Source organism: Aythya ferina, assembly GCF_964211825.1.
Source record: "Aythya ferina genome assembly, chromosome: 2".
NCBI classification, from domain to species: domain Eukaryota; kingdom Metazoa; phylum Chordata; class Aves; order Anseriformes; family Anatidae; genus Aythya; species Aythya ferina.
The window spans coordinates 65291759-65313399 of record NC_140297.1 but is presented as its reverse complement, the minus strand read 5'-3'; the positions used below and the strand labels follow the sequence as shown (position 1 = coordinate 65313399).

The following is a 21641-nucleotide window of genomic DNA, read 5'->3' as shown; positions in this document are numbered from 1 at the left end:
CATTTCATGCAGTTTGGGATTGCCCAGCCCTCTAATTTATCTAGATCTCTTTGCAAGGCCTCTCCACCCCGAAGGGAGTCAACAGCTCCTCCTAATTTTGTATCACCTGAGAAGTTACTTGGGGTGCATTTAAGTTCTGCATGCAGATAATTTTTAAAAGCTGGCCTTAAAATGTACCACTACAGTGACAGGTGGACAAAGTCACACCAGCAGGATAGTACACACGTATATGCAACCAACAATTTGCACCTACGTAGGAAAGGGAGTAACAGCCATGCCTGTAGAGCAGCATTCACACCAGATGGACTTCTAATGACCATGCAACAATTATTACATTAAAGAAATCATACCCTTCGCAGTCATAATTATACTGGTACAAAATCCATGTGCAGACCAGGCCTTAAATCAATCTGGTGAACCTACACAAGGGATTGTTCCTGTTTAATTACATAGCTGTTTAAATCAATTTGTTTAAATCAAGACTTAAGACCTGAAATCATTTTCAGTAGGGAGGGTGGTTTTGTTACATGCGTGCATGCTGACCTTGTAAATTAAGTCTCTGACTTTGACAGCTCACTCATATGAGCTACAGGCTTCTTGTATGAATAATAAACAAAACACACTAGGGTAAACGCTTCTGCTTTGGTGGTTTGAGGAAACCAGAACAATTCTAAGCAACTACGGATAATGCTGTGGCGAACTGATAACAGTGAAGGGTGGTGGTGTACTGCAGCAGCCCACAGAAAATACCAGTCCTGGCTGCCTTCAAAATTTAACTCTATTTTAATCCTCAGGACTTTGCCACCATTGCTGCTATGTGGGCAAAATGTACCACACTCACAGAGAAAAGGACAGTAAGTTGCAGTAGGCCTCAGCACGACTTACCTAGCTCTCAAATAAGTAGACAGTACAAAGTGTTTAAGCTCAGCTACCTGTGCCTGGAGTTGCATAGCTAATCTCTTGCTATGTTGAGCCTGTCTTAAGCCTAAGAGTGCTTCAGTGGTGGGAGCAACACTGGGAAGCTTGGCAATTCTGTGATTTTATTTGCCCAGCATATTTTCCTTTCTCTGCATTCATCTAAACACAGCTTCTTAAATCTTCTATTTAACATTCTCCTGAAGCTCAAAACAACAGAGGCAGGACCAAGTCCTTCATCCGCAGAGCTCTCACTCAAGAGAAGTCCCTCATTCTTGACTTAGACCACACACCACTAAAAGTCCCAAAACCCAGCAACATAAAGTCACTGAGATAAGGGCGTGGGGAGGGACCAGATAACCCAATACCCCAGCAGGTGCTACGGCGGCCACTACAGATCAAAGAAAAGGCACAATGCCAAGTGAATAAGAAAAAATAATAATAAAAGATCTGTTTTCTGTGTTATAGGGCTCCATCAGCAAGGGACACAATACTTTATGCCAGAAGTTAAACACTTATAATATTTAGCCCCAGCACAGCTGTAGCTGTATAAAAGTATCTTCTCATAGAAGAAAACCCTGTTACACATTTTGTGCTTGTTCAACAGCATCCACAATACCATGGTCCCATTTTAACCGTATCAGTGCACTCTGCAGACATGATTGCACAATCCTCTTTTAACAGAACTGAAATAAGCATACCTTTTCCTGTAATTTTAATTAAACGTGAAAAACACTAAGCTACCACTTGACCAAAGCTGGTTTACACCTTTAGTTTCAGTTTTGTTAGCAGTCTTTAACTTAGAAAAGCAACTAAGCTAACTAAACTCTTTACTTAGTTCTGCAAACAAAAAATGGCTCACCCAAAAAATGAATCATACAACCTGCTGCCTGTGTGATAGACACTACAAACTGTGCCAGTATGAGAAATCCAAGAGGTGATCGTCACTAACACAGCTGTGCCAACAAGTACGTACGTTTACGCTATGACAAGCACGCTTTTAGCACTAATAACTGCTTTGATCATAGGAGATGGTTTTGTTATTTCCAGCCCTTTCCTAGCTAAGGCTACTTCAGACAGATTTTTGCCAGCCATACCAGCAGCTGTGCCTAGAAGAGCTACATCAGTCTTTCAGCCATTTTCAACACCAAACCAAGATGTGATGGCATTGCTAATACTCCTGCGCTGCTGTTAGCACTGACAAGGATGCTCTGGAAGGACCTGTGATGGAAATAGCTCTAGTGTCTGCTAATCTCCAAACAGCAGACAGCAGGAAAAATAGTGTACTTGCCACTACTGCTAACACAAACATAAGGCCTGAATAGTGAGAGACAAATAGTGTTCAAAGCACAGAAAAGCAGATAGCAGCCTCAAGACCTTGCCGACAAAAATAAAAAATAAAAAAGTCTCCCTTCAAAGAAAAAAAAAAAAAGACTGATTTCTCATCAAAATATTACCATGCTGACTGTGGGCTGTCTGATGAAGCCTGACAAACCAAACACTGGCAATTCCAGATGCTACCACAGCTGTCCTCTCGTCTGCTGAAGGTCAGAGCCCCAGCAGTGGAGCAGATGAAAGGAGGGTGCCCATGCACCCCGCATTGCTGGTCAAAGGTAGGAGCATGGCTAGAACGTAAGCAGGCATTTGTTTCAGCCAAGACAGCTGCAGGGCATGATACTCTCTGACAGAGCCTCACCTGGTTTAATGCAAGCACTTGGATCGCAGCTGGCTGCTCCTTAGTCTAGGTAAATTTGGGTGCATTATTGCAGTGCAAGTTCAGCACCCCAGTCCACTCCATGCTGGGCATCCAGCCTACACTACTGCCACAAGAACTGAACTGTATTTCATGACAATAAATGCCAAACAGAACAAGACAATTGGGAAAAAATGGAGAAGTGTCTTTGATTTGAAGGCCGGGAAAAAAAATAGTTTGTACCCAATCCCACAGCATCTCAAGGGGAGTTTTACAGGAACAGCACTGGAATTAAAAGTCTGCTGTACAGAGAGAAAACAGCAAAGAAAGAGCTGAACTATCCTCTGCATTTAAAAAAAAAAAAAAAAGATATTTTTTAATGCATGGTCATCACTCAAGTGGGATGAAGGCTTGTAGCTGCCTGCCAGCACGATCTTTGGAGTCACTTTCTCATGTCTGCCATGTGCAAAAAAGGCATTGTAGCCTTTCCTAGATCTGCAGATTAAAGATAGACCGCACTTCATCTGACTTTTTCTTTTGCAATAAGATGTCCATAATTCACATTTAATATGCTGCAAAGTCATCTGCCTTCCAAGCACAAGAGCTCATTCTGCTCAATGTCACTGATGATAGGTCAAATTTAAACTCAGTATTGCAGGACAAACACTGCATAGCTATTAATAATAAATAATTGTGGTAGTATTTTACCTTAATAGAGCATCTTATCGCTTTACAAAATCTGAACCACAAAAGCAGGTCCACAGCCAGAACCCTGAAACCTCTTAGTGATTTGTATAGGTGCAAAGGAATGAGCAAACGAATTACAGATTACATCAAATCTGTGGATTACTTCACTGCAGCCGATGATCCTCCCACTTCAGGGGGAGGTCCAGCATTTCAACATGGGGCTCTCATGAACACCTTCCTGACAACAGGCCTTTACTGCTTGCCTGCTAATGGGACAGTAAGGATCCCAGCAGCACAATTAATGTTCCTCTCTAAATGAAGATGCTCCCTCATGACCACAATCAATTAAAAAAGCATCAGTCAGCAAACAAATTTAAGGGATTGTCCTTAAGAGGATCACACTCTGATGGTCAGGGAAAGTCATATCCTGCCTGCACAGTCCACAGGTAGAAAGGGTTCCTACCTGTCACTACAACGATAAAAACATTTCAAAAGATAACACTGTGTAGACACAGCTATGAATAGGTACAGTGAATATTCAAGACATAACTTAGCATTTTTGCCCATGACTTAAGATGAGACAGGAAGCAAAACCACAGTCAACAGGGTAACAGCTCCAGAGACATGCTTGAAGAACATCTGGCGTTTGGTTCTCCCCAAAAGCAAAACATTTGCTCCCCAGAAACATTTACATGAACCTCTGGAATAAATTCTCTTCAGTTGACTTGACTTGACTTAAGCACCAATGCAACCAGAAGCACAGAGATGGCTGCAACTTCCCCTAAAACTTAAAGATGAAATATCATCAATGACTTCTCAGGACTACCTGCAGCAAACCATTTCATGTGATGCAGCAGGTATTTAGCCACAAAGAGCAAGTTTCAGTCAGGATCTGAAGTCGTATTTAAGTGAACAGGGGCAGAGGGAGAGATTCCACTGAGAAATTTTACGTGTTGACAATTTTGCATGAGGTGAATCAGACTGATACTATCATCTGAACCAGGACCTCTTCAGATGCTAAACACAAGTAAGGATCCTGGTGACATATTTTATCTTTGCTTGCAAACACATCCCCCATTTCTGGTCAGGCTTGGGACCCAGATGTATTGCTGATGCACACAGGCATGGGAAAAGCAGGCCATTGCTGGCAAACGTTCCAAACGTTTCTACCCAGAGAGAGGAGAAAAAACACCCTTACTCAAACACTCAGACTGTTTTCTGTGCTCACCCAAATGTTTCTCCACCACCAAGCAGCAAGTCAACTGGGACATCAGCTTTGCATTATGCGAACACCCATCTACCACAAGTACAGGGAATTAGAACAAACAGCAACACACAGAGTAACTCCTAGCAAGCTGGACAGACCACAGGCAGGAAAGAGAAAGGCTCTGATAGCCCCATCTTGTAAAAGCAAACAGGAATTAGATTCCTTTCACATAGAAGCAGCAGAGAACACCAGTGCCTTTCACATAAAATGCCACAGGTTTTCCTTTTCCTTTGGGTCATTGTCCAAAACAGCCCTTCATTTCAGGTGTTCTCTTGAACTTGCCCAGCGCTGGTCTAGCTGCTAAGCATTGCAGAACAGAGCCAGACCCTGCTTGGGAGCCTGTTTCTAACAGAGATGAGCAGAAGATGCTAGAGGAAAAGTTAACATTCCAAATTTAAAGCCCTATTTCCCCCCATTTTCTACCTCTCAGCTACCAGGAAGGGATATTTTGGGGACTTCCTCAGCTAGGGTTGTTATTCACACTTGTGTGTTTTAGCAGCATGCCTAAAACACATTTACAGCAGCAATACCTGCCTACACATCTGACATGGTAGTGAAAACGGAGCAACCGCGTGCTTCCTGTGGCATCGTCCAAGCCCACACACACAGCTGCATGGACACCAACTCGGCCCCACTGCTACCTCCAGCACCCGAAATAGGCCGGTGAGCTGAAAGGGCTGAAAATTCACCGTGCAAACACAGACACACAATGGAGACACCAGCAGCTGCTTCCCTGTGCTTTTTCCTTTTGATAGTGAAACTGCCCCGCACGAAAATACAGCTCTGGGCAACAAGTCACTTTAAAAAGTAAAATACGGGTTAGAAAATAAATTAAAAAAAAAAAAAAAAAAAGAATTGGGCCCTGTGTCCTCGCAAGCCAGATATGCCTCTGTCCACATGTAACCCAGACCAGGGTGTATCAACAAATTATCCACGCCTTTCTTCCGTCTTTTCTGCTGCAATGCAGGACATCATTTTCAGTCCTCCTGAAGCCTCACTCTGTGAGTAAAACCTTTGGTTTCCCTGCTCATGTGCCATCGCTATCACTAGCTGCCATACCATGCCTCTTGCGTGAAACCTCAAGAGAAAAGCAAACAAAAAACAAGTTTGCTTTTTTTTTTTTTTTTTTTAAAAAAAAAAGACCCACATCCTTTCCTTATGATAGAAACTAACGTTTTTCCAGCTTTTGTTTTCCTCAGCAGAGGACAGACAGCATTGCCCCTCCTTACCCGAGGATTTTGAACCCTTCCCACTTGATGAATGCATTGCACTTCTCCCCTCGAAATGTCAAATCCCGGGGCTCAAAGCAAACCCGTCGCTCCCCGGTTCCTGAGGCGTGAAGCACAAAGCAGGAGCGGGAGCCGTGAGGACTCCTTGCAGCAACTGGAGGACCACCACTCTCACCCCTTGCTTGTCTCTGTGCCAACACGCAAGAACTTGCATTTTCACAGACCCAGGGCCTGAATTCAGAAATCAAGCAGTAAGACAAACCACCTCTGAAATAGCTGGGGGAGAGAGGTGCCGATCGGTCTGGATGTGACAATCCTTTGAGTATGCGCTCTAAAAAAACGCCGTGTGTGGCGTGTTACGGCGTGGTTAATCGCTGTTTCACGATTTCCCCGCGTGTCTCTGCCCACATCCTACCCCGTGCAAGGCATGCAGCTGGCAGCTGCGGGGGGCAGGCGCTGCTGGGGATGTGTGTGCATGTCGCAGTGCCACCTTCCTTTTGTTGTCCATCACCCCCTAAACCCCGGCTCCCCCTTCCCCATCCGCAACACCCAGCGGGGCACAAAGCACCCGGATCCCCTCGTGCGCGGCGACCGCATTTCTTTTTTTATTATTATTATTTATTTTTTTTTCCCCGCCCCCCCCAGCCCCAAGCGGAGCTCACCCAGCGTCTTGACGGCCACCTGGCGGGTGAGCGGCGGCGGCAGGTTGATGCACACCAAGTCAACGTCGTGGTGCAGCAGCACCTCGTCGATGCGGCTGGTGTGGAAGGGCACGCTCAGCTCCCCGGCCAGCTCCTCCGCCTCCTCGGCCGTGCGGCCCCACAGCGCCTTCACGGCGAAGCCCTCCGCCTGCAGCAGCGGCACGATCACCCGCGCCGTCAGCCCGGTGCCGAACACCCCAACGCCAGGCAGCATGGCGACGGGACGCGACGGGACGGGACGAGCCCTCAGCAACCTGCCACCGCCACTGCTCCGGGCGAAGGGGGACGCAGCCCCCGCTGACTGCGGCCCGCAGCGGGCCCCGGCATCCCCCGCTGCCTCAGCTGCGCGGCGGCCGCCGCCATGTCGCGGGGGGGCGGAGTGGGGAAGGGGTGTGGGGGGGGCGCTCAGCGCCGCGCCCCCGCCATGTCGGGCACGGCCGCCCGCGGGAGGGGCAGGGACAGCAGGGAGGGAGGCCGGGGGGAGGGAAGGGGGCGGAGCCGCCAACCCGCCCCCAGCAGGGCTGTGTCCCGCCCCCGCCTTTCCATTGGCTGACGCTGCCTGGTGGCTCCGCCCCTCTGGTGCCCTCGGAGGGTGCGGGCGCGCGGGGGGCGCATCAGGGTGCCTCAGGGTACCATCTGCCTCAGGGCGCTCCTGCATTTCCGCAGGGATGCGGCCGCTCCCCAGGAGGAACATGCTGCAGAGTCCTCCTCACAGAATCATACAACCATTGAGGTTGGAAAAGACCGACAAGATCATCTGGTCCAACCACCCCCCTACCACCGATGTCACGCACTAAACCATGTACCCAAGCACCACGTCCAACCTTTCCTTGAACACCCCCAAGGATGGTGATGCCACCACCTCCCTGGGCAACCCATCCCAACGCCTGACTGCTCTTTCTAAGAAGAAATGTCTCCTAATTCCCAAACTAAACCTCCCCTGGTGCAACTTGAGGCCATTCCATCTAGTCCTATCACTAGGTACCTGTGAGAAGAGGCTGACCCCCAGCACCCCACACCTTCCTTTCAGGTAGCTGTAGCGATCAATAAGGTCTCCCCTGAGCCTCCTCTTCTCCAGACCAAACACCCCCAGTTCCCTCAGCCGCTCCTCACAGGATTTGCATTCCAGACCCCTCACCAGCTTCATCGCCCTTCTCTGGACTCACTCCAAGGCCTTGATGTCCTTCTTGTAGCAAGGGGCCCAAAACTGCACACAGTACTTGGGGTGCGTGCGGCCTCACCAGAGCAGAGTATGGGGGGACAATCATTTCCCTAGCCCTGCTGTCTATGCTATTCCTGATACTAGTCCTGATACTAGTCCTCGTTTGTAGGCTGCTCATAAAAGCTCCCCCCCAGAAAAGTTGTAGATAGGTGAAGGTTTATCTGGCTGCTTGCAAAAGTCAACCAAAAGTCACCAGTCTACAGGTCTGGAGGAGACACGTGAAGGCCCAACAGAAATTGGTATCAGGTTCCTATTTGTAATTATAGACTTCTCATTATTTTAGTGAGCACAAGTTTATGAAATCTATATCAGGTCATTGTCTGGAAAATTTTTCAGTAAGGCAGACGAAATGGGAATTGAGGACTAGGGAATGAAATTATTACACTCCGCCAAGTCTGTCGTTTTCCCAGAGATAATTTTTGCTTCCTTTACTTTTCAATTTTATTTATTTATTTATTCTCCAGTTAGGGTAACATAGTTTTGCAGAGTTACACTGAGCAAGCAGCACCTAGCCTGGAGAGCCCCAGTTAGCCAAGCCAAGCCAAGCCCTGAACAGGTGACAACTCCAAATCTGAGCTGGGGCTGCATTTCCCCCATGTGGCGCATGGACTCGTGGGCATCCCCATACCAGTTAGTGCTAGAGCAAGGTGCCATTATTTCTCAATTAACTGCATGAAATAGGGCAACCACCCTGTATTTGCTTGTCTCTGTGAGCACCCAGAAGGGCAGAGGGAAGCCAGTGAGGGATTATTTTGAGTAACATTGACTGTGTCCTTTCTGAACTACACACAACTGCCAAGATTGGTGACAGCAGAATCTGTGCTCACATCCATAGCACTGCTTGTACTGGCTGCTTTCTGCTGACTTTACTATCAAATCCAGGCAAGATTTTTTATTATTATTATTATTATTATTTTGTGCAAAGCAGGAGAGGTTAAGGCAGCACCAAAGTGCTCTGCTTTGAAAGCACGTCTAACCAGGACTGAGGCTCCATGGGCTGCATGTATTCCAGGAACCTTGAAGCCTCTCGTGTTTCATATATCTTCAATATCTTTCAATTTCTAAGTCTGCCAGTCTTGTCAAGAGAGCCAGCATTCAATTCTTACGGCTGCTACAGCTTCCTTCAAGGAATACATATGCACATGGATTTCTGTGACAGACGATAATTTTGATCTTCTGTGATGTTTTTCTTAGCCTGAAATAAATTATTAGCATAAAGCATTAAGTTGCTTGTGGAAAATAACAACAACAACAACAACAATAATAATATATATATATATATATATATATATATATAAAAAAACTTGACAGGCTCACATGGCTCTTTTCTGATTCTAAATTCTGTAAATGAAACCAACTTGCAGGAAATAAGAAAAGTGTTGCAGTCATCATTTTGATCCTATTACATATGTCAGTTGAGTTCTGCAACTCCAGGTTGTTACGCTATACACAATGCACAACTAGGTACATCACCAACTTTATGTGAGAAATCCTAACTTAATATCTCCTCTACAGAATTCTGGTAGTGTTGTTTGCAAAATTTTGAAACCATCTTTTCAGTTGGATGCCAGATATTTTGTGGTACTTTCAGTACTTATACTGAACTTATACGTACAGTATATTGTTTTCTTCGTTATTACATTTTGGGAATATAAAAATCAGAAATCCTTGGGGGTTTTAGTTTTTATTTAATTATTTTCACTCAACTTTTATTTAGCTTTGTATATAGTTTTATTATTATCAGCCTAGCTAGTAAACCAAAAATACTAGACATAAAAAGATATAGCAGGGTATGAAAGGATCAATCAAGTATACGCGATGTGCAAATGCTTGTTATCAGTTGGCGTAAGTAAAATGCAGAAAGTTGGTGGTCCTCCAGATCAGCCCTTAGCAGATAAAAGTCCTCAATCTACTTTTCAAAGGTGTGAAGGTCTTCCCACATGTCGCTCAGGTTTCTGTTCAGAGCCCACAGAAGTCACCAGAAAGATGTAGATCCATCTGATAGAGCACTGGGATCCCAAACTCTTTCATTCTTCTCTGCACTTAAATTTTGCTTTTTTTTTTTTTTTTTTTTTTTACGTTTATACTCAGACACCACAGCTGCATTTCTCAAACATCTCATACAACAGCCTGAACAATCGAAAGAGCTGGATAATACATGGCTTCTGCAAAATCATGAAATGGAGCTCACTGTCTCTCCAAATACATCTCAAATCCCAGGATTACAAGATTAATTAACTAATTTCTACATAAGCCAAACATGAAGCAGCAGTGAGTTTTCATTAACTAGTTGGCTCCTGATTGGGAATGAGGTGTGTGTTCTCCACCACTGGGCTATGATAGCTTTGAGACTGGAAAATATTTGCATAGAGATAATAGTGCTTCAGAGAAGAGGAAAAAGCGGTGATTCAGACCTCTCTGGTTCTCCCACTCAGCTTTACTGAGTCATCCATAGCATTAGAAATGATCTGTGAGCTGCATTGCTCAAGTCCTTTTTTACATTTAACACTACACAATTTGCAGTTCTCAGGCCAACTTAAATGTGATCTTGCAGACAGCCATACACATTTAGTGAGTCTTTGAATGTGTTTCTACTGAGACAAGCCGCAGTGGGTTCTTGCTATGGGATATAAGGTTAGCAACTGCTTTAACGTTTGAGTATTACATGGTCCAAAGTGCAGTGGAGAGCACTAGACAAAAGTAGAACACGTGCTAGCAAGGAGTTCATAACGCATTCAGCCATACATCGATCAGGTCAGTGGGTGTTTTGCCCATACCTAGACTTGCTGAGCCCATTCAGTACATTTTAAGAGTTTATTCTTTCCCAGTTCCCAAAGCCATTCTTTACAATATTTGTATGCTGAGTGCGGATGGGCTGTAAGAACACCAGCGAGTCTTCAAGAATCCACATCACTAACAAGATACCTCTGAAGGCATTGGTACTCTGTTCATTAAGGCATAGAGAAGGATCTAAGCAAGTACAGTTTCTACTCTTGCACAATATAAACATCCTGTGAAGGAAGACAGGTGTGAGTATTCACACTTTACTTGCATAGAAACTGGTGCTCAGAGAAAAATGATGTTCTCTCTTGGGTCCTCAATTTCTGGGTGCTTGAGACCAAAATGCTAGGAGACCCTTGCAATTTTGGACTAGCTGACTTTTGAGAGCTCCTACCAGGACAATAACAGGCCATTTTCCTGGAGAGCTCAGGATGCTCCAGATGTTCCTACCAGGCAGCCAAAGACCCTGGACAAATGCAATGGACTGGGCAGCAGTAGCTAAAGTTTGCTAAGCTGCCTTAGCAAAGCCATCACCCCTGTCATACATAAATAGACACATAGAGAAGGGGATTCTCATGTTGGTACTTTGTGGAGAAAAAAAAAAAAAAAAAAAAAAGAAAAAAAAAAGTAGTAACAGGGTGAATGAGTCATATTGAAAATTCTGAAAAATGGTTTTGAGCCTAAGCAGCAGTTTGTGCCACATCACACCTGTTAAGTGCTGTGCGAATAGCTGTAATGTGCTGCAGAAATGATAATTATTTCAGGAATAGAACATTCCACACCATTTGCATGGCAGCTGAGATGTTTCTTTGGGGTGAAAACAGCAGAGCATCATCGCTTCATTAGTCACGCGGGAGTGTGTGACAGCAAGCACGTGTAATTTCAGGGCTTCTCAGCCTTCCCATGCAACACGTGTTTTGAACGGGTTCAGCTGAGTGGAAACCCACTTTGATAGAGGAATGCAGTGCAAGGATGCTCTGCGCTGTGGTCAGGCAGTCATCTCCTTGTCAAGTATCTTCTCTCTGGAAGTGGCCAGGACTTCAGCAGGACTTGCAAGAAGCCTTGAGGGAGACACTTATGGGACAGGTTTTAAAGGAAAATATATCTGTTGAAGGAATCATTTTTAAATGCCCACATGTTAAATACTGCAGATTTTGGAGAGCCCTCCAGCACACTGCAAATCAGCTCTACTTCACGTTGGGAAACCTGCTGCTGAGACAAAAGACCCAGTGATTCAGCCTGGGTAGGCATGAATTTCTTTGTGCTTGTTGCAACAAGCCCAGGTAGGCACTATGTGAGCTGAAAAAGTACTGAGTCCCAGGAGTATCTGTTTCCTGGGAATAGCTGAAGCTAGCTAATTGCCCCTGAGGAGTCCCTTCCAACCTGAAGTACGATCCTGTCATCCTAGCCAGCCTTCCTCACTTGTTTCCATTTCGATTTTGAATTTATGGCACATAAATTTGTAGGAGTATCGCCATGGGGGTTGACAAGCCCTGTGGTTGGTGATAACATTGGACTCCTGACGATGAAGCCAGCTGTGAGGAATGTAAGCAAGCTAGAAGGAGCAAAGAAGGGTGATTCAGGAGATGCCTTGCTGTCTCAAACTGCTTGTTCTCCAGCCATTAAGACATGGAAGTGGCTAAATGTTTGCTGTTGCAAAGTTGTTAACCAATGGTTAACAACCTGAAACTGACTCCTAACCAATGGTTAACAACTGGTTAATGGTACTAGTGGGAAAGTAGAGCTTTTAGAGCTAATGGTATAAGAAGGGAGCCTGTCCTCAATAAAGGTAGCTGAAGTTACTGATCCTAAAAGAAACCCCGGTGTCCACGTGGTCATTACGCCACATAAATTGGTTTGTTACTGTGACTATTTTTAATCTGATCAGAAAAACAAGCTTGTCAATGAGTCCTTCCTTTCATGCATTGAGAAAAAAATGTTAAGAAAAATAATTGGTTAGGTCTACTCCAGTATTGTAGCATGGACAGGATTCATGCAGTTTTCTTTCAGATATTCTTTCAGATTTCTTTCTGCACTGCTATTGCTTCCTTAAAATCATGTTCTTTATAACCATACTACAGTTAAATATGAGGCTTTAGATTTGCCAATTGTACCAATGTGAATGTGTTGAAGTTTGGCTTGCGTTACCTGGTCTGTGACCTTTTTTCATTAAGTCAATGACGGTCAATCGTGTGTTCTTTATTTGTGCAAAGGGTAAATTTAATCCCATGCAGTTTCTCGGCTACTGGCTCTTTTAAATTCTCCTTTAGCTGAAGTAGTAAAACCATTATTTGGCATTCTTTCCAGAGGCTCTTTCTTCGGTCCAGGTGAGTACTGAGTGGCATAATGTCTGCAGCGAAGAAAGTGAGCGTGGTCTGCCTCAGAACGGCCCTTGCCTCTCCCTCTGGGAGCAGGGCGCCTAGTCCACCCCACCTTCCTGTTATTCCTTAATAATAGCTTGGGGTGTTAATTTGAAGCAGATGTTAGGCACTTTCCTTATCCATCCACCCTAGAAGACTTCTCCTTCCCTCCTAAAACCAGTGCCTGTTTGCCATGGCTATATTGAGTGCTGCACAGAAGTGATAGCCCACCTCCCTGCTTTATTCCCACATAATCCCACATGAAGGTTGCGCAAAGAAGCAGCCAGCTGTTTTTTTTTAATCCATTCCCTCCTGGTCAACAAAGGTATTTCTTATTTTTTTCAAAGTTGAAGACTTCCTTCTTGAAATTAATCATTTCCCCTTCCTCTTTCGCCTTGCCCACCACGTGTCATCATTCAACACTGGTTGTGTGTGTTTTGTAGCTTGTTCCTTCCTCCCCCAGTGAGCCCCAAGGAGCACAGTAAGAGCTGTCAGTCTTTGGTACCCAGGCCAGAATTATAACCCACAAGACAATCGGGACAGAGCTGCTCTTACAGGCAATCTGCAAACTGAGGAAGGCAATAATGCATCACTGTATTTGATGAGGTTGCCTTTTTTTTCAGATGTTCTTTGAAGCTGTAACAGCTTGAGACTGACTCCTAACTACTCAAGGTAAACAGACAATTTCCACACTAGAAATTCCTGTCAATAAATAAGCAAGGCTTAATCTGCCTCCTGAAATGAAAATGCACTCAAGGAGTACATTCAAAGGAGCTTTATTTCAGAGGAGAATGTTTCTTCCAAAGTATTTTAACAGCTCAGATAACTGCATATTATCAGGCTTCAGATATTAATCAGTGGGAATAACACAGATACTTACTATTTTGAGAACTGGTTCAGCAACTGTGGTTTATCAAATACACCCTCATGAAAGGACTTCAGGATTTCTCACCGCAGCGAGGGCTGCAGCAGGGAGCTTCCTGGTGCCACACACCACCCCTGTGGCACACACGGCGTGCTTCAGCTATATGCTCCTATATGCTCCAGCTGCATGCCTGTCTTTGGATGTTCAAGGTCACATCACCTTTTGACACGGGGCAAATGAGCAAAAGTGGATGAATGAGGATTGTGTAGTAATAGGAGAATATTTCTTTGAATATTAATCAGGCTGCGTTATAGGGCTCAGCACTTCTAATATTAGAAGAGCGTATCAACAAAGAAAGTAGGGCAGATTTATTAAGGGCATTATGGAGTCTAATACAGTACACATCAGCCTAGTATGTGATGTCCCATATAGTATGTGGGACACTGTTAAGATGTATGACTTGACAAAGGAGGGCATTAATGCAGTACTGCACTCACAGGGAGCATTCAGTTACATGTCCCTGTCAGATGCATAAGTGTTATTATTTACCATGTAAAGCTAGACTGGTTTTAATCACATTTGCAAAGCGTTTTACAAATCTGGGTTAGTACATTTACCTTCAGACTTTATACTTAACCAGAATTGATTCCACTGAGAAACAGTTTTAAAAGTAGTAAATATCATAATAGGCAAGATTCAAAGGCAAATCAAAAATAAGCACAGAGCACTTGCTATAAAATCATGCACATCTTGAAAGGTGAGCTGCTCTTTCATTTTTGTTTTATTCATTTCACACTTGAAAAAATGCAGAACACAATGAAGGGAAGGAAGAGGTCTGTGATCTGAATGCTAGAATGTGACATTCTCATCTTCGCATTGTTTTTATCATTTCAGATATCACTGCACCATTCATCTGGCATAGAAAATGGCCCACAATTAAATTATGACTCATTTTCATGACAGCTAAGGAGGAGGAAATGTTAACTCTTTTCCAACAGTAAATGCCCTCAGCCTAGATTCAAAGTAGTCTTGCGTGGATGCAAACCCCACTCTTCTCTGTGCTAAACTCTCCACATAGGTGCAGGCACATGGCTGCGCAGTCCTGCAGTTGTGCCTTTCATCCAAGGCAAGCAAACCTACTTTGAGTCAGTTCCCCCCCCATCACATTTACAGTAACATTAACCAGTAGCCAACACATTTTAGCAGCCCAAATGCCGTCCCCCATTTCTTTTTATCCCCCGGGCCGTGGTTCTCCCTGGGACTGCTGCAGAGCTGGAGCCCTTTCAGCTGCTGGGAGATCTGGCTGCAGTGGGCATCATGGTGTGATTTGGAAAGTCTCCCACAGGCATGCAGGGGAACTACACTGCACATGGGCTGGGTCGGCTTAGTACAAGGTGTGAGCAGGATGTGCAGTGCTGGAGTGACTCTGCTCACACACACGTGATGGTTTCACAAGCATCTCTCCAGTGCGTGAGACCTCTGGGGAGCATAAATGGGATGGATGAACAAGGGTAAAGACCTTGTTGGAGAGGGGGAAGGCCAAGCAGCCTCACTTCCAAGAAGGGCAGCAGAGAGAAATGTGAAGTGAAAAGGATGTTTGCTAGAAGCCCTTTGTGAGGGAGGGCTGGGAATGGATGGAGGCAAACAGAAACTGCAGCCCGCAGCAACACTGCTAGCATGTGTTGCCTTCCTCCTCTCTCGTGATCACAGAGACACTCAGCTTGCTGCCTTCTGCTGTGAAAAATGAGCTGGATGGAGAGATTTATGTGCACACGATTTAAGCAGTACTTTAATTGTCACTTAAAGGAGAAAGCAAGTGACCTTGGTTAAAGTGATCTGCTTTCACTCCTGCATTTGTACTCACTCATTTCCCCAGCTGGCAACCACTGAGATTTCTCCCATAGCACCTGAAGCCTTTTGCTATATCTCCTGCTCTCTTGTTTTGCTAATTTAACACGTGATATGTTTAATTACTTAAACAACTTAAGTTTTTATTCAAACATTTAATGTTTGCTTTTATTGTATCAGAAAATGGTAAATGATATTTTGTATTTACTAGGTAATTGAATTCTTTACTTACGAGTATTGTCACATTGCCTTTGTATAGAAATTAGGTTTTAATAGCATACAAAAAGACAAAGTTGTTTTCCATTATTAAATAAAACTGTATTAAACGCTTTGTTTATGGAAGAAGAAGGTATCAAAACACATTCTATATTTAAAGTCGGCTGAATTATTGAACAAGGAAAATTGTCGTTCAAGAAATAATCTCTTAACCAGGTGGGTAGAAAAAATAAATGTCTTACTTTTAACGATCAAGTCATTGATCGAGCTAAACCAAAGACACTGAAATGAAGGAAATATGCTTTCCTCACTTGCAGTAAAGGCCCCCAGCACAAAAGCCCTGTTCATCTCTTCAGAAAATGGTTGTTCCAGGCGTTTACTTGCTGACCTGGCTCCCCACCTCAGTGCTCTGCCTTTCTTTAAAGCTTTGCTAGCAAATACATTGCTAAAGCACCAATCTTTTCTTTTGAGCAAGGACTGGAGCTCAGGTCTTCCTCATGAGCCAGTATCCTGTCTCCTGAGCTGCAAAATTGTGGTTAGCTTAGGTAAGATGCAGATGTCCCACACCAAGCGGGAGGGAGAGGCTGAGAGCTGTAGGAGCCTCAGGACAAGAACACCCTCCCAGAAGGTGGGAGATGGGATTTGGTGTTCCATCAAGGCAACTGGAGATTTGATTTTGATTCTTCTGCAGCTTGAACCTGCCTTTACTGCAGAGTTTGTGCTTCAGAGGGAAAATGCCAAACACCTCTACGCTTATTGGGGTGGTGGGGTGTCAGGTGTAGTTAGGTCTGTGGAAGGCTCCAGGTGCAGAACAGGTTGGGAATCACCCTGCAGGCATTTAGACACAAGACATGCAGCTTGGCTGTGTCAGCGGTGCGTATGGTTGTCTGCACGGACAGCAGCAAAAAGCCTTGCGTCAAGAGTGATTCTTCTCAAATCCAGAGCAACTTACTTCTCTGGGGAAAAAAATCAAAAAGCTGTTTTTCCGGTCATTGCAATAGCTTTTATTTGCAACCAAATACAATTAGTGATGTTCAATACTTGTATTTTCCCCTTTTCGTATGTTTGTGATTCCATGTATGATAATTTCACCTTGTTTTTAAATTGTGTTTCTTCTACAGATCACCTACTGATATCTTAGAAACCATTAGTAATTTCCAGACTAGAGGTTAGAGAACACTAGCCCTGGGGTCACAATTGCTGGGAAGTTTAGTGCACAGAAAAGGTACAAGCACTGAAGGTTAGAACACAATTTTGTGACTGCAAAAAATATTACACTTAAGCTGCTATCTCTCAGTCCTAAATATAACAGAGTATTTTTCCATGTTATAATCAGCAGATCCCCAAACAGAAATCAGATCTTCTCACAGCTTATCCACGGGGCTATGTTTACTGCATTTGCATTAGTTTTGCATTTCCACGTCTGGTAGAAAATCAACAGAGAAATCCCTTTGTGGTCAAGAAGACTTCTAGAGGTGCCAGTCAGATTATCCTCAGTGCCTGATGCCATAGAGTGCTTCTGAATTAGAACTCATCACTGGATACAACGCTGTACACAGCTGAGGATATGGAGCATGCAAACCAAGATGCTGAATTTCTGGTCTCTTATCACAGGAAGATGGAGTCCCACTGCCCCTAGAAAATGTTTTTAGCCCTTGTACAGACAATTTCTTGATGAAATGCAGAAGTTGTCTGAGTGCTCATAGACCTCCAAGGGAGGAGGAGTACTACTAAGTTTCTGAACTTTTTAAGGCTACTTAAAAAATGGCCTTTTTTCCTCTCATAGCTCCCCAAACTCTCTCCTGATTTCCTGACAAATAATTGCCATGTTAATTAAATGGCAACTTGCTTGGCAAAACTGACATCTTACCAGGTTCTGCATCTGCTCAGCACTCCTTCAATTGACTTCTGAAAACATGGCTAAAGCAGGCAATCTATTTATATTCAGATCATTTTCAAGGCTGACAGGGCTTTGCCACGCTCAATATATGAACAAATGAAAGTCTTCTCAGGCAGAGAAGAGATTTATAATACACGCAGTCATTGCCTTTTAATCACCCAAACCTGCTGGATAGCCTGAGAGAAAACAGAAATCAGCTGGGCAGGAATGGCAGATCAATATGGGGAGTAAATTTCTCTGCTCTTTATAGGAGGCACAAGGGAAAGGAAGGGAAGAGAAAAGAGAGAAGCAAAGTTTGCTGCCTTACAAGAGGAAGATGAAGATGTTCAAAGGAAATGTCAAGTGTGACAGGAAAAGTCAGGACCTAGGTAAAAAAACACCTTTGTTTACAAGATGCCTCAAAAAGAGATGGCATTAAAACAAGCACCACGCAATAGAGCTTTATGGCTGGCATTTTTTCCCTTTTTGCTATGTGGGAAGCAAAACTCAGAACAGTTTTTGCTAGGGACAAAGTGTTTGAGGAATTTCATCTCACAAGGAGTTCACCATTTCTTCAGAGCATTGCAAGCAGCTCTTCCAGTTACAGGAACAGTCATGGAAATTTTGGGATTCCTTGCAGAGGAGAAGCCAACCAGCCAGACTCTGGCTGCTCAGCAGTCACACTGAAGCTCCTTTTCAGCACACCCTTTTTCCTCCCCAGCTGCAGAACCTGGTGTTGTGCACCTCACCCTTACTTCCCTGGCAAAGCAGACTAGAGCCAGCTGACAGCAATCCTCTTCTTCCTAGCACACATGTGATTTCTGAGCAAAAGCCAGCAGCTTGGTTGGCAGGAAAAGACTGAAAAATATCATTGCAATTAATGTGGAGAAACTTGAAGCTGTAACATGATCAGCAATTCTACAGAATGAAACATGGCAGTGCAAAAATGCTAAGCAACACTTTGCAAGCCTTATGTTTTGCTTTGCTTTGTTTTGTTTTTCAGGGATTGATGTACAATTTATAGTAGACTGCTTGGATGCGGAGATTCCTGTGATTTTAGGTGAGGGTCTGGAATGGCAGAAAGTCTGCTAGATTGATATTGCAAGGTGGATATCAGAACTGCAGAGTGTCTAATGCTGCTGGGATCATGAACACGGAACTCTTTAATGGCAATCTGCCTGTGGTAGGATTTCAGAGTCCATGCCAAATTCAGAAGCAGAAAGCAAGATCAATACCGAGCAGAGCACCAATTAACCTCTCTGGGTTTCAAGCACATCCTTCATTTGTCCTCTAAAATTTCCTTTGTCTCTGCCACAGTTCAATAGAGAGCACTGAAATTTCCCTCTGAGTTATGAAGCAGGTTGCAAGGAGAAGCCATAAAAAAGACATTAGAGTTTTGTGTCAATTATGAACAGGAAAATAATATTAAGTTTAAATACACGGAGTTCTTTGCCTCAGATCAGAGATTTACTCTAGAAACAGACATGATTTGTAAAGCAAAAGCTTTTTTCACTCTCAGAGATATATTTCCTTAAAATCCAGCCTATTGCCTTGTACATGCGATATGGTCACATTAAGCACTAGGGCAAATACAAATGGCAGGGAAGACAGAAAATGCTGAGGTCAGAGTCCTCTTTGCAAGCCAGCAGCTGCAGCTCCAGCATCTATATCTATTCCTGTTCCCCTAGGAGCCTCTGGCAAACATCTTAATATACAAAGTCTTGGCCTGAACAGGGGGTTTCACAGGTTTATTTCCATGAGTGGAAACATGGGAGATTTGCCAGAAAGCCTTGCAGTTGCCGAGGATGTGGCCCAGCCCCGAGAAAGCCACCGGTCCCTTTCTGCCCACACCCCCTGCTTCAGTAATAAAAACACTGCAGAGGAGCAAAGTATGAACATCTTGACTTGCACCAGGCATCCAAAACAGCAGCCAAAACAGCAAGGAATAATAAAGGTGGGGTGCATTTAGCAACCTGTTCACTGCCAGCCTCACTGCAACAAACCCACATTGCTTCTGGGTGCTTTGGGAACTTTATGGAGCCGACTGGAGCAATTTCACCCCTGCAGCATCCTGCCCTGTATATCCCTCATTCTCTTCATCTCCCCTCATTGGCTTGGATGATCTCTGGCAGAGGCAATGTGTACTCAGGTGCTATTTTTCCAGGGGCCATGAGAGACAGGCTTTTTTGTTGTTGCTTTTTGTTTGTTTGTTTGTTTGTTTTTAAACTGCAACAGTCAGTCTTGTGGTGGTTTTGTGCACAGTGCAGTCCCCACCAGCACACAGGCAAGATGATTATATATGTTTTTAAAATATGTTTTTAGTGTAGTTTTTATATATTTGTGTGGAGTGCAAAATGGAAAGAGAAATGACTGGTGAATGGTTCAGAAAATGAATACTGGAGCACGGCAGTAAGAATTGGGCTGCTTTGAGAACAAGGTTACAGGTAGATCCTGGATAGATTGCCAAGGTGCATATCAGTGCAGCATGGTTTATAGAAAGTTGTCAAATATGACTCACAGGGAGACGCACTGCAGCTTTCTGATGGGAAGGAGCTGTTTACTTGGCAGGGCACCGTGGGCTTTGCAGCAATGTACAGGCAACAACTCAGCTAGAAGTCTAAAATTTGATCAAGCCTGATAAAAGCAGGCTTATTGCTCTTTATTTTTCATTAGGTGCATGACCTGAGCAAAGCCACCTTCTCTTTTTTTCCCCATATCACATCTTGTTTAAGTTTGTAGAATCTTACCATGGTTCTGCCATGCTGCACCTGTCGTGGCATCTTATGATTCTGAAGAAAGAAATTGTATTTGATTTTGTCATCTGGATTTAATTTATTGCCCGAGATGGGTTGCTGATGCTTGTGCACTTTCCTGAAGGTTTATATGAAAACGGCTTTCGAGATGAGGTACAATGAGGGGTCAGGATTTCTATCACGAGACCTATTTCTAGAGCATTTTACCATTTACAAAGAATTAACTCCAGTGAAAAAGGAGTCTCTGTACACTGTGTTGATGAAGTTTTCAGCCTCAGAGCCCCCTCCAGTATAATGGAAATAAAGTTTAATGATCATGACTTCAGAATTTGCAGTGGACCAGGAAAGGTACTAATGCTGCACAGTTTTCCAGTTGGTCCCCAGCCAGGACTCTCTCCATCCATGCGACTAGAAATGTCCGTCTCAGGTGTTCTGCCAGCTTCTCACCCTAAAGCAGCCCTGGTAAACACCATCAGAAATGAACATCAGTGTGTTGTGAATAAATGCTGTGTAGCCCTATTGCCCACTCTGAGACTGCCTCAGAGGAAAGTTAAGGCTTGCACTAAGGCATCTGCTGACCACAACATGACCACAACAACTCCCTTTCCAATGGCAAATTCTTTCGGCTCAGTTCTTAAGTTTCCTGCTGGATTCACCCAGGCCCAAAATTGCACTTTATCCTCTCTGGATCTGGAAATAAACACACTGACAGCAATTCTAAAGTCTTTCAGTGGAGATTTAAACTTCAGGAAGGGGTTTCCATCCCTTAGGTCTCTGCAGGGTGAAAGATCTCAGGGCAAAGACCAGCACCCAGTCCATTGCCACCTCCATCTGCCTTAGGAGCTTCAGAAGATCTATGGTCTTTTTTCTAGTTTTTCCAAAAGGACTAGCAAAGTCTGGTTCCTTGCCTTCCCTCTGCCCCCTTGTGTGATACAGTCCCATGCCCTCACAACCCCCTCCAAATGTTCTGCCCCTTCTGTGTCTTTTCCCTTTCCGTCACAAGACTACACATGCTGGAACTGGCCAGGGGCCATGACGCTCAGGCAGTCAGCAGATGTCAAACAGATTCTGCTGATTTTTCCCTCTCACCTCTATCCATCTAATGATTTTCAACAGCCTCAAAGAACTGAAACTGCTGAAACATTTACTTCTCTGGGAAATTCAGCTGAAGGTGACAGAAAGTTCATATCTTCTTCCAGAAAAGTGAGCAGCTGGGTGGTCGTGG

At 44.2% G+C, this 21641-nt stretch overlaps 1 protein-coding gene and 2 long non-coding RNA genes across 3 annotated transcripts in view; all 3 read right to left on the bottom strand.

Annotated features, from left to right (window-relative positions):
- GFOD1 (Gfo/Idh/MocA-like oxidoreductase domain containing 1) overlaps window positions 1-6909 on the bottom strand; it is a 68729-nt gene extending 61820 nt beyond the window's left edge. Inside the window, exon 1 of the mRNA XM_084511440.1 lies at window positions 6454-6909. Coding sequence (XP_084367566.1) covers window positions 6454-6706 — 253 coding nt within the window. The 5' untranslated portion in view covers window positions 6707-6909. The remainder of the gene's footprint in view (window positions 1-6453) is intronic.
- LOC311432935 overlaps window positions 1-7401 on the bottom strand; it is a 162831-nt gene extending 155430 nt beyond the window's left edge. The window contains exon 1 of the long non-coding RNA XR_014690436.1: window positions 7329-7401. This is a non-coding gene — a long non-coding RNA (uncharacterized lncRNA). The remainder of the gene's footprint in view (window positions 1-7328) is intronic.
- A 9012-nt stretch (window positions 7402-16413) lies between these two features.
- Window positions 16414-17791, bottom strand: LOC311432555. Its single transcript, XR_014690127.1, has 2 exons — window positions 17655-17791; window positions 16414-17419 (listed from the first exon to the last, which is right to left on the bottom strand). It is a non-coding gene; the product is annotated as an uncharacterized lncRNA (long non-coding RNA).
- Window positions 17792-21641: the final 3850 nt, after the last annotated feature.